This window comes from Thunnus maccoyii, chromosome 5 (genome assembly GCF_910596095.1).
Source record: "Thunnus maccoyii chromosome 5, fThuMac1.1, whole genome shotgun sequence".
Lineage (NCBI taxonomy): Eukaryota > Metazoa > Chordata > Actinopteri > Scombriformes > Scombridae > Thunnus > Thunnus maccoyii.
The window spans coordinates 21,685,145-21,697,724 of record NC_056537.1 but is presented as its reverse complement, the minus strand read 5'-3'; the positions used below and the strand labels follow the sequence as shown (position 1 = coordinate 21,697,724).

Sequence of the window (12,580 nt, the reverse complement as noted above, 5' to 3'; positions counted from 1 at the left end):
TGCCCTGAATAACTGGGTACATTGTTTAAGGCACACTGCTGAAGGGGTTATCTAGGGATATCTCCAAACCTCAGCTCACAAAACTGAAAGTATCTGCTTGGCCAGACATCACTAGTGGTTAAGAAAATATGTTTCGTTTTGTTTTTGTTTTTTGTAATTGACTGACCCTTTAATAAATCTGTCACTGCAGCTAGACAATGTGACTTTAAACATTTTTAGTTTAGTCTATGAGCAAGAAGAATCACATATCCTATCAGTAGAAGGGTTGTACCAGTGATAGAGGGTCGTATCCAGTTACATTAAACCGAGCCACAGCTGCATCTGGTTTGATCATCTGCTCTGATACAAAACACAGAAGTCCAAAAATGAGATACTGTAGCTTGGGAAACAAAAGAACATATGTGCTAGCCACATTTAGCTTATTGTTAGTGGACGAAAGCAAGGAAAGCAACAAAGTGTAGAGACCGTTTTTCACAGCAGTCATTTTGACTTGTCATAGTGTAAAAGCACAGGTGTTACTACTAACATGAACGATGGTTCCTTTCTATAAAAGTATCCCAGTAAGCCTTGACAAAGTGGCAGTGAATCATCACACACAATACCATGTCCCTGCAATCAAAGCAGCTAAAAGAAATTGACCCATCATTATTTTTATTTTGTACACCTGTGCTTTTCTTACTGTGACATATGAAAATGTCTTCTGTGAAAAAGATCTGTTAATTGATTTTAAATGAAGTAATTCGTCAGTATTACTACCCAAAGATGGACCCCCATGGATGGCATACTTGAGATGTCCAGTTGTCAAAGTGCTTGATGTGACAGAAACATGAAAATGGGAGGAGGGGGTGTTTCTTGATGTGAATGTTAAGTTATGTCACAATGCAACTTTTATAATGCTACCCTATGGGGACTACTGCGACCCCTGGATCGGCTACCTCATGTATAAGCCACTCGCTTATAGAAAGATGGACTCAAGCAGTATCATTGAAATCATTAAAGCATGAATAGCAGCCTGACTTCTGCAGAGAAGTGAGAACCACTTCGCATTAACGACACCTGAGAAGCCCAGTATGGAAAATGTAACAGTGCTTTGCAGGTGAGTCGCATGTTGTGTTCTTTTGATGGATCATTCAGGAACTCTTTATATTTTTATGGAAACTGGAGCTTTGCCAACACTTCAATAATTAATTAGCAGACTGTGTGGGACACGACGGGAACAGATGGTATTGTTTTGGTTCTGCTCCAGTCACAAGAGGCTTTTAAAGGGATCTACAAAATCATTCAAAATGCTGTGTACAACTGAGACTGTTTTTATCCAGATTTAAAAATATTATAAATGTAAATAAATAATATAAATTATTCTGAAAGCGTAAACTCTCACAAAACAAAGTTGTGATGAGGAACAAATGTTTACACAGCTGCTTTTGATTTCAGACTGGGGCTCATATGGGTCCCTGGTGCTGTCACTGAGCCTCATGGATCTCCTGTGGATCTGTTATGTATGAGGTCTCGCGGTCAGACCAGCCCTTAGGAGATATATATACCAACTGTCCATGCTGGATATTCTTCAAAGACACAAAGCTACCATAGTAATGTGAGAGTCTTCACAGGTGTACTTGAGTACAAAACTCAAAGGGAACCACCTTGTCTCTAAGGCAACTGAGGACACACAACAATGGTGCTGGGCTGTCCTGCTACATGAGAGTCTCCAGGGGACTGATCCAGGAAATACCAAACCAGGAAACTTCATGGTGTGGTTTTGACCTAAAGGGAGACATTGTAATGCTAGTGGCAGAACAGTACCTTACATGTATATATGCGTATATATTTACAGTTTAATCCATTTTCAAACGAATATGCCTAGACTCAAAATACGATGACCCATTTTTACTTTTGCTCCAAAGTGACAGGACTGAGTAAATCTGTCACCATTCATATTCAAATTAATCCACCACATATAAATTAACTAAAGGAAGTACAGTATCAAGGCTCAGGGTTTTTATTGTGTCTCTATTTTGTGAGATCTTATATTTTACTGCATATCAGAAGAAAATATGCTGCACTTTTTACTCCACTTAAATTTTGCCTGACAGCTTACTACAGTTACTATGGCTACTTCACTGCATAGTGTTTAACATACACATGTTTGCATTAAACATGGATCTTTGTTTTGGTTTTGTTCAATTGACTCATAATATTCTGACATTCACTGTTATATATATGTTGGCGTTGTATATTTGTACTGAATGCTCTTTTTTTTTTGGTGTGAGAGTGTTGTTATTAGGAATGTAGCTACCATAGAGGAAATTACCTGAAGAGGAGTTTAGACATGGTGGGCTTTTTACGGCTGATAGTTAATATTAGTTCATCTTTTTAATCGTGACTGTGGAGCCAAAACAATTACTGAAATTATTTATTTATGTATTTATTGTCTGTTATTTCTCCCTCTAAATTATATTCCTGGCAATGTGGAGAATTGTCTTTTTTAAAGCTGCGTTTAGACCATTATGCGAGGTTTCCCCAAGGAAATAAGCCTTTTTCACTGCAAATATTTTTGACTTATAGTGGGAAAAGCGGAGGTGTTAATAATAGTTAAGTTCTCTGCTCTATTCAAGTGTCTCAGGAAACCATGGCAGTGTGAGAGTGAGCTAGTGTGCACAATACCAGGACCTTGAAACTGAAGCAGCTAAATGGAATCCAGGCATCATTCAAATTATTATTTAGACCTGTGCCTTTCCTACTGTGACATGTCAACATATCTCCTTTATCACAGAAGACACTGCTGCACATAAGAACCTTGCTTTGCAGAACAATAAAACTAACTAGTTAAATGAATAAAACAAGAACGTACAGGTTTTGTACAGATCCAGCAGAAGGTGATGTGATGCTCTTTTAATTGTTTAAGTGGAAGAAAGGTTATTGAGGTTTGTCTCATTAAAACCAAACCTTGAAAAAAACATAACTAATCATAAATTGTAACTCAACATAAACTAATCAGGGTCTTCTCTCTTAAACCCAGTAGTCAGCACAACTAAACTCCACAGATACTCATGTGCAACAAATGTTGTCCCTCCTCTTAGATGCATCTGCAAAAGACTTGGACTGACAGAAGGTAAGGATGGCTCATAAGGCAGGAACATAACTATGCAAACTGTTGTAATTCACTACTGTTTTATAATACATTTCATTTGGCATTGCACCTCTAAATGAATAATGTGGTCCATCAATCAATTTCAGGCTGCTCAGAATCTGGTAGAGTCTCATCAAACATTTCTTCGGGCAGGTGGAGGAATTTGAGTTCTTGACTTCAGCGTTTCTAAAATCTTGGTAATTGCCCTGGTTGTAATTGGTGTTCTTTTTGGCTCCTTAAACTCTTGATAAAAAAAAACATACATCAGATATGCCTATGTTCATAAAAGTTTGGCCACCCCTTGACAATTAACAGATTTTGGTGATTTTTTAATTGAAAAGATGTAAACACAGCCTCTCTTAGATATAGAAACAACACAATATTTTCTGCAAACATGAATGCATAGTTACTTTTTATGTCATAAATTGAAAATGAAATAAAATACAAACATCATTGTGGCATGTGCAAAGGTTTGGGCACCCTGAAAGTTCTGAAGTCTCTACAAGGTCTCAGACTTTAATCAGCCCGTTAGGCCTGAGGCATGTCAACAATTGTCATTAGGAAATGTCAGCTGGTGCCAATTTCAAAGCTTTACAAATACTCTGGCTCTTCAAACCTTGTGGAAACACTCAGGAACCATGGATTCCTCTGAGCAGCTGTGTAAGACTCTGAAAGCTATGAAAGTTATTTATGCCCACAATGCAGGGGAAGACTATGAGAGGATAGCAAACTATTGTCAGCATGCAGTTTCCATAGTGTGATGTAATCAAGAGATGGTAGTTTAGGACAACTGTGGAGGCCAAGATGAGATCTGGAAGATCAAAAAAACTCTCAGAGAGAACTGCTTGTATGCTGGTCAGAAAGGCAAAGCAAAACCACTATTTGACTGCAAAAAGCCTGCAGGAAGACTTAGCAGACTCTGGAGTGGTGGTGCACCGTTCCACTGTTAAGTGATGTTTGCACAAACAAGACCTTCATGGAAGAGTCAGTAGAAGAAAACCTTACCTGCATCCTCATCATAAATGTCAGAAGTATGTAACGGAACATCTACAGAAGCCTGATGCCTTTTGGAAACAAGTGTTGTGGACTGATGAAGCTAAAATAGAACTCTTTGGCCACAATCAGCAAAGGTATGTTTGGAGAAAAAAGGAGCAGCATTTCATGAAAAGAACATCTTGCCAACTGTTAAGCATGGGGGTGGATTCATCATGCTTTGGGGTTGTATTGCAGCCAGAGGCACAGGAAACATTGCACGGGTGGAGGGAAGAATGGATTCCACTAAATAGCAGCAAATTCTGGAGGCAAACATCCCACCGTCTGTAAAAAAGCTGGAGCTGAAAAGAGGATCCTATACATATCTCAAAATCCACCATGGACTACCTCAAGAGACGCAAGCTGAAGGTTTTGGAATGGCCCTCGCAATCCCCTGACTTAAACATAACTGAATATCTGTGGGTAGATCTTGAAAGAGCTGTGCATGCCCAAGAATATTGCAGAACTAGAAGCCTTCTGCGAGGAAGAATGGAGAAAATCCCAAATACAAGAACTGAAAGACTTTTATCTGGCTACAAAAAGCATTTGCAAGCTGTGATATCTGTCAGAGGGGGTGTTACTAAGCACTGACTATGTAGGAAGCCTAAACTTTTGCAAATGCCACAATGATGTTGTTATTTTTGTTCAGCTTATGACATAAAAAGTAACTATGCACTATTATTTGCTGAAAATATTGTGTTTTTTTCCATATCCAAGAGAGGCTGTCTTTACATCTTTTTAATTAAAAAAAACACCAAAATATGTTATTTGTCTAGGGGTGGCCAAACATTTGCTTACAAATGTACACTGCTGAGGTGAGCATTTAAACTTGAATTACTGGCTTTCAGAACTCCTCTTCTATTATTACATAAGCAGCTTGTTAAATACTCTGTGTCTGAGAGCAGCGGAGAGCACCACAGGATGGAAATGTAACCAAATAAAGCAGAGATAGAGGCAGAGATGCTCTGACTTCTCTCTTCCTTTTATGGTAATGCAGCGTGGCCTGGGGGGCGGGGCTGAGGCCGAAAACGTCATCATCGTGCTCCCGACACCCGGAAGCATAGTGAGATATAGCACTATATAACTAACATGTTTGGCTGAAGTTAGCAGTGTTTTTGAGCAAGGAGAGTTTAATTAAGCGACGTATTCACCCTACTAATTAACGCCGACTTGTGTATAGCACCTTGAAGATGAGTGTGAGTGAAAAAGAAAAGGTAAGGTAACAGCATGTGAATACACAACCCCTTTTTTTTAGCTTAGCAGCCACACTTCAGTCATACCTGGCACTTGTTGCATACTTCTGCTCTTATCGCCTTAACCTAGGACCCTGCAGCCCTGAAGGAGGAGGGAAACACCCTTTTCAAGGCAGGAGACATGCAGGGCGCTGTTTGCTGTTACACCAAAGCACTGAAGCTAAGTGACAGCCAAACAGAAAGGGCTGTTCTGCACCGCAACCGCTCTGCCTGCTACCTCAAACTGGAGGACTACAGCAAGGCAGAGGCTGATTCCTCCAAAGGTGGGATAACTACAAACTCAGCTAAATACAAGAAGTACCCGCACACTGAATCAGAGCTGAATCTATCCATTCAGACACTTTCACTGTTAAATGCTGAGTTATGTCATATGGACAGTATCACAATACATTCGAAAAGCTCAAAACAAGCATCTCTCTCCAAAAATAAGATCAGATACAATGAAAGTAACAGACCTTGGGGTGGCTACTTTGATTGAGAACCACTCTACATAAATACAACCAACATTGCAGTTTATCTACTGTAAGCATATAGATTATCATGAGGTAATGAATTAGGTCTGCAACCAATAATTATTTTTTATTATCGATTAGTTGTTGTTGTTGGTCAATAAAATGTTTATTACTGTTTCCCAGAGCCCAAGGTGCAGCCTCAAATGTCTTGTTTTATCCTGACCAACAGTCTAAACCAGAAAATATTCACATTTAAGGAGCTTTAACAAGATAATTTTAGGGTTTGTTTGTTTTTTTTTTAAAAAGACCCAAAATGATTAATCTGTTATCAAAATTGTTGGTGATAAATTCTCTGTAAATTGACTTAACGATTTAATCAAGTAATCATTGCAGCTCTATGATGAATAGCTCACATTCTGGGCAAAATAATCAATTACTGTATTGTTGCATGAACTGTGTCTGTAACTGGATTAAGTTTTATGCATGTACACAGTTACCCTGAATGTCAGTTTCACCTTTCAGCTCTCGATACTGACCCGGGAGATGTGAAAGCCAGGTTCAGGAGGGCTCAGGCTTTTCAGAAACTCGGTCGTCTTGACCAGGCCTTTCTGGATGCTCAGAGGTGTGCCCAGATGGAGCCCAAAAACAAAGCCTTTCAGGATCTGCTCAGACAGCTGGGAGCACAGATCCAGCAGAAGGTGATGTGATGCTTTTTTAATTGTTTCAGTGGAAGAAGGGTCATTGAGGTTTGTCTCATTAAAACTGTACCTTGAGAAAACTTTAAGTAATCATAAACTATAACTTAACATAAACTAATCAGGATCTTCTCTCTTAAACCCAGTAGTCGGCGCAACAAAACTCCACAGATGCCCGTGTGCAACAAATGTTCTCCCTCCTCTTAGATGCATCTGCCAAAGACGTGGACCGACAGAAGGTAAGGATGGCTCATAAGACAAGAACATAACCATACAAACTGCTGTTATTCACTGCTTTTTATAATATGTTTCATTTGGTATTGCACCTCTGAAAAAATAATGTGATCCATCAATCAATTTCAGGCTGCTCAGAATCTGGTGGTGTTATCTCGAGAAGAGGCAGGAGCTGAGCAGATCTTCCGTAACGATGGAGTGAAGCTGATTCACAAACTTTTGCAGTCAAAGTTGGAGGAGATTGTCCTTTCTGCTCTGAGGACCCTGGTTGGCTTGTGCACAGGACATCAGTCTAGAGTAAGTGCTACAATTTCCTTTAAACTTATTCATCGCATCATCTTTAAAGCCCCTTTTTGACAAAGATTAACTGTTTTCTTTTTTGGAACATTTTGTCGTTTGTTCCTTAATTTTTGTTTCTTATTTCTGATTTAGCACAATCACCAACAGATGTCAATATGTAAATACATCCATGTCTTATAGGAGAAAATATCCACAACGGTAATAACATTTATGAATTGCTCTGCTGCTTTTTATTGCTGACATTTATTGTTTTATTCCCAGACTATGGCTATAGTGAATGAGCTGGGAATGGAGCAGCTGTGTGCAGTAATGGGATCAGGGGCTTCCACTGTGTCCCTGGCTGCCTGCCACCTGCTGCAGGTGATGTTTGAGGCTCTGACGGAGGGCATGAAAAGAGAGATCAGAGGGAAAGATGAAGCCATACTTCCTGGTGAGTTTGGAATCTAATCATGTTTATATTTGGGGTTTGGAAAGTTGAAATTCTAACAAACAAATTTCTGTGTGCATCAGCTTTCTGTTCTGTGCTTTCGGTGTTGATTGACTGTATTTTGATTGATTGTATGGATTTAACACAGAACCGTCCAAGGAGCTACGCTCAATGTTGCGCCACCTCTTGGAGATGATGCCAGCAGCTAATGTATCAGGGCCTGGCAGAGATAACGCCATCAACCTCCTGGTCAAACAAGTGCCCCGCAAGTCTTTAAAAAACCCAGACAACTCTCTCACATTATGGGTGATAGACCAGGGTAGGTAACACATCTGTACATAATGCATAAAATGAAATTTGCACGTGGCTTCGACCATTTCAAGCCCATTTCAGACATTTAGTCATCAGTTTGAACTGGCATGGGTTTACCCAGATCAATGAACTCTGTGTCCTCCTGCAGGGCTGAAGAAGATCCTGGAGGTGGCAGGCACAGTACCTGAGCTCTCACAAGGACCACCTCTTACAGACAACTCTCACATGAGCTGCTCTGTCTTACTCAGCAAACTCTACGATGACCTTAAGAGCGACAAAGAGAGGGAGAACTTCAACAAACTATGTGAAGAATATGTTCAGTGAGTTGCCCACAAAGATACAGCCAATTTTGTAGCCTCTGTTAGTTAACATGGGAAAAAAAACATTACTATACTCCATAAACCAAAAAAGAAAACTTATTTATTTTATGACAAACTTAAAATCTTATTGGTTATGATTTTCTGTGCAGGCAACACTTTAGCCGACAGGGTCTTGATGCCAAGCTGCGAGCCATCCAGACAGTATCAGTGCTTCTCCAAGGACCGAGCGATGTGGGCAACAGAACTCTGGAGATGTCAGGAATGATGGATGCAGTGATCTCTCTGTGCGCTTCTGAAGATGTAACTCACCAGCAGGTAGCAGTGGAGGCTCTTATCCATGCTGCAGGCAAGGCCAAGAGAGCCTCCTTCATCACAGCCAACGGCGTGGCACTTCTAAAGGACCTCTACAAGAAGAGTGAGAATGACAGGATACGCGTGAGAGCTCTGGTGGTAAATACTGCGGCGAAGCAACTGTATTTTTTTCAGAAAGTTGGACAAAAGAACATCTCTAAATATAGATAAAACTAACTATGGTTTCTGATGATTTCACAGGGTTTGTGCAAGCTTGGGTCAGCAGGAGGGACAGATTTCAGCATGAAGCAGTTTGCAGAAGGATCTACACTAAAGCTTGCCAAGCAGTGCAGGAAGTATGTATGTTTGTGCTGAATCTTAAAATTGAGTGTAGATTAGGAGAAAGGTGTTGTGAATGATCCCACAGTTGCACAACCTGATTAAAAAACAACAGATAATGAGTGGTTTCTTGGATTTGAAATAAGACGCAAGCTGTATCTCCTTCTCTGCTAGGTGGCTGTGTAATGAGTCTTTGCCTCCAACGTCCCGCCGGTGGTCTGTGGAAGGCCTCGCCTATCTCACCTTTGATGCTGATGTGAAGGAGGACTTTGTGGAAGACAAGAACGCTCTCCAGGCCATGTTTGAACTAGCAAAGGTTTGATTTCTCAGTGTAGTTCTGGGATTTGTTTTAATACTTGAGACACATGGACAGTACACTGAAATAATGATTTCTCTCAGAGAAGGGTCTTAGTGGTGATAATTATTTTTATGTAATATGAGAATTCACAAAACCATAAGAATTCACACAAATGTTTCATACTGGTACTGACTGGGATAACAACATCCTTGTTTGTTTTTCTGTGTTCCTGCAGTCTGAGGATAAGACAGTGCTCTTTGCTGTGGGCTCCACATTAGTGAACTGCACCAACAGCTACGAAGTGGAGAAGCCAGACCCTCAGATGGTAGAGCTGGCCAAGTATGCAAAGCAACATGTGCCTGAGGAGCACCCCAAGGTACCTCTCCAATGCTACTTTTCCTTAAATATCGAACTGTATCTCACCTACTGTAACATCACCTGCTCTTTCTTTTGTTCTGAAAATATGTTACATGTATTTTTTTCTTTTAAAAAGTGTGTTTTGTCTTTTATGTGTTAGGATGCACCTTCCTACGTGGAGAAGAGGCTGGTGAAGCTCCTTGAGGCTGGTGTGGTGTCTGCGTTGGTGTGTATGGTCAAACAGGAAAGTCCAGCCCTCACTGAGGCTTGTAGGGAGTGTATTGCCAGGTAGGAAAATGACTGGAAGTCTTTTTTAACTCACTGTTCTTTCTGTAGGTTTACTCAGAGTATTTGTTAATTCATCTCTCACGGCAGGGTATTTTTGGCTTTGGTGGAACGGCAGGAAGACAGAGGCACAGTGGTGGCACAGGGTGGAGGAAAGGTAGAGCAATGTGATATGCTTAATTTAGCCTGCACATTGATCTGAATGCCTTACCTAGGAGTCTTACATGATTTTATGTTTACTGTTTTTCCTCCACAGGCTCTGATCCCACTGGCATCCGACAACACAGATGTAGGGAAAATCAAAGCCGCACAAGCCCTCGCCAAAATAACTATCACATCCAATCCTGAGATTGCCTTCCCAGGAGAAAGGGTAAGAAGACATGCAGTAATCAATCACTTTGGTTAAAAATATCTAAACAGCTTTTCTTGTTTAACTTTGTTTCATGTTTTTTTTTTTTTAATCAGATATATGAGGTGGTGCGCCCGCTTGTCAGTCTTCTAAGTCTTGAATGCTCCCTGCTGCAGAACTTCGAGGCTCTCATGGCCCTCACCAACCTGGCTGGCATCAGTGATAGACTCAGGTTGGCCACTAGGGGGAAGTCTCTCCTAAAGAGTACATGTACACAGCGAATTATAATGTGAACATAAAAACAAATATTTGAACTTGTTTACAAATCCAGACCCTCAGTTTTATTCTCATGTTTTACATTTTCTAAATTAATTTTCTCAAAGAAAGATATATTATGTATAGTTATAAAGTTATGTGTCATTTTCATTGACAAACACACTGGATCCTATTTTAAAAATGATAATCCTGTGAAAATATCTAATCAGAGCAGGTTTTAAGTCGTCTGGGGCAAGTTCAAGTCATGTCTCAAGTCGCTCAAAGCAAGTCCCATTCAAATTACATGAATTCACAATCAACTTGTGTCCAGATGAAAGTCTTTCAGGTCTCTGAATGATGACCATTACAATTACGACATTTGAAAATGTTTCTTTCACAGCTCCGTTATGTATTTTAACATAGTGTTTTCAATGTATGTAATATATATATATTACAGTGCAAAAGTTTCAGTTCTTTATGACTCTGGCTGTATGTTTGGGGTCATTGTCATGCTGCAGAATAAATTTGGGATCTACACCTCTAAAGTGCCTAAAGCTTTTGCACAGTACTGTATAATTAATATTTCACATGTGCAATTATACAAGCACCTGTATGGTGCTGGGTTTTTTTTGTTTTTTTTATTCAGTTTTTACCAGGTCAAAACGTTTCACTTGCACGTTTTTTCCTTTCAAGTCTCAAGTTTTGCCCTCCCATAATGTTTGCCTTATTCTGACACAGTTTAATATCAGCATTTAGAGAATCTGCTTGTATTTACGTGTGTTGTTGTTGTTTCTCAGACAAAAGATCATAAAGGAGAAGGCTGTACCAAAAATTGAAGGCTACATGTTTGAGGAGCACGACCTGGTCCGAGCATCTGCCACAGAGTGCATGTGTAATTTGGTCCTGAGCACAGAGGTTAGACATACAGTGTTAGTCATCAATTCAATGGCACAAATTTGTAGAAAAGTTGAACTAACAGCAGTGGGTGTTTGTGTGTCTTCAGGTGCAGAAGCTGTACCTGGCCACTGGGAATGATCGTCTGAAGCTGCTGGTGCTCTTTAGCGGAGAGGAGGATGAAAGGCTGAGGAAAGCTGCTGCAGGAACACTGGCCATGCTGACTGCTGAGCAGCCTGAGCTGTGCGCTCGCATCCCTGACACAGTAAGCAGACCACTGCAGCAGACACCTGCTCCACCACACCTCCACCAACTCAACAATACTATTTTTTTTTTTTTTTTTAATTCTATTTTTGCTGACAGGACTCTGTATTGTGCTTTTTTCTCAGACAACCCAGTGGATGGAGATCTTTCAGGCGCTGCTGCTCAGTGAAATATCCGACCTTCGTCATCGCGGAGTGGTCATCATTCACAACATGATGCAGGCAGAGAAGAGTCTCGCTGACAAGCTCATGGAGAGTGAAGCTCTGGAGATTCTTTCTGTCCTGGCAAAGGGAGGAGCGAGCACGCCGGAGCCGGTCTCGAAGATAGCTCAGAACTGCCTGGATAAGGCTGTGGAGTATGGCATCATCAGGAACAGGGAAGGGAAAGAAAAGGCAGAGGGAACTGAACCCTGAAAACACTGCTGCAGTTTGCAGACATGCCCCATGGCACTGTTTAAGTGCTGTAAGCAGTATGAGGGGTCAGTGAAGTCATTTCACCTTAGCTGGAAGTCAGTTTTGGTCTGGATGGGAAAAAGGTGATCCGGAGATTCTCGTGTGTCTTACACCTTAACAAAAAACTGTGAAAGCAATACAGAATTTATAGAGGAAATGTGTTATATGAAAACCAGAAGATACTTTCACAAGTGTTTTGTCACTGAATATCTTTGGCTGCTGCCTCACATTGCTTTTCCACTGATTTATTTGTCTTCATTATACTGTATGTTCATGCACATCATGCAAAGTGTCTGTTCCACTTGAAGTCCAATAAGGTGACTTTATACATTCCTATTCCTTGACATTTGATTAAAAAAATGCATTTCTCTTATTTTACATTTTACACACTACTTTATTCATTATTTTATAATGATTTCTGCCCATAACACACATTTCATTAACATATTTGTGTGCTTATTGTTTTTTTCTTTTAAGTTATCACTCCACTACATTCCCACTGTCTTAACTGTATGGTTGGTTGTTTTTATAATTGTGTGTTCAGTACACATGAGCAGGTAAATAAAACTTCTCCATACCTGAACTATATTGTCACATATATGTCGAGGTCACTTCATTGCTGTCAAAGCCATTGCAGCAAC

At 40.3% G+C, this 12,580-nt stretch overlaps 1 protein-coding gene across 1 annotated transcript; it reads left to right on the top strand.

Annotated features, from left to right (window-relative positions):
- The first annotated feature begins 5,190 nt into the window (after positions 1–5,190).
- Positions 5,191–12,522, top strand: unc45a (unc-45 myosin chaperone A). The gene is made up of 19 exons (XM_042412109.1): positions 5,191–5,376; positions 5,486–5,678; positions 6,390–6,565; positions 6,712–6,801; positions 6,926–7,093; positions 7,358–7,526; positions 7,672–7,842; positions 7,984–8,155; positions 8,305–8,605; positions 8,708–8,802; positions 8,960–9,101; positions 9,319–9,459; positions 9,601–9,728; positions 9,816–9,882; positions 9,982–10,095; positions 10,191–10,306; positions 11,127–11,244; positions 11,333–11,488; positions 11,613–12,522. The coding sequence occupies exons 1-19, from the start codon at positions 5,353–5,355 to the stop codon at positions 11,898–11,900; spliced, it is 2,829 nt and encodes a 942-aa protein (XP_042268043.1). The 5' UTR covers positions 5,191–5,352; the 3' UTR covers positions 11,901–12,522.
- The last annotated feature ends 58 nt before the right edge of the window (positions 12,523–12,580 follow it).

What these genes read in the sequence shown, in the direction of transcription:
- unc45a (XM_042412109.1), top strand. Translation starts at nt 5,353, where the DNA reads ATGAGTGTGAGTGAAAAAGAAAAG. An exon ending in ATTATGGGTGATAGACCAGG is followed by an intron (nt 7,843 to 7,983) that starts GTAGGTAACACA and finishes GTCCTCCTGCAG; the next exon opens with GGCTGAAGAAGATCCTGGAG. An exon ending in GCGCTCGCATCCCTGACACA is followed by an intron (nt 11,489 to 11,612) that starts GTAAGCAGACCA and finishes CTTTTTTCTCAG; the next exon opens with ACAACCCAGTGGATGGAGAT.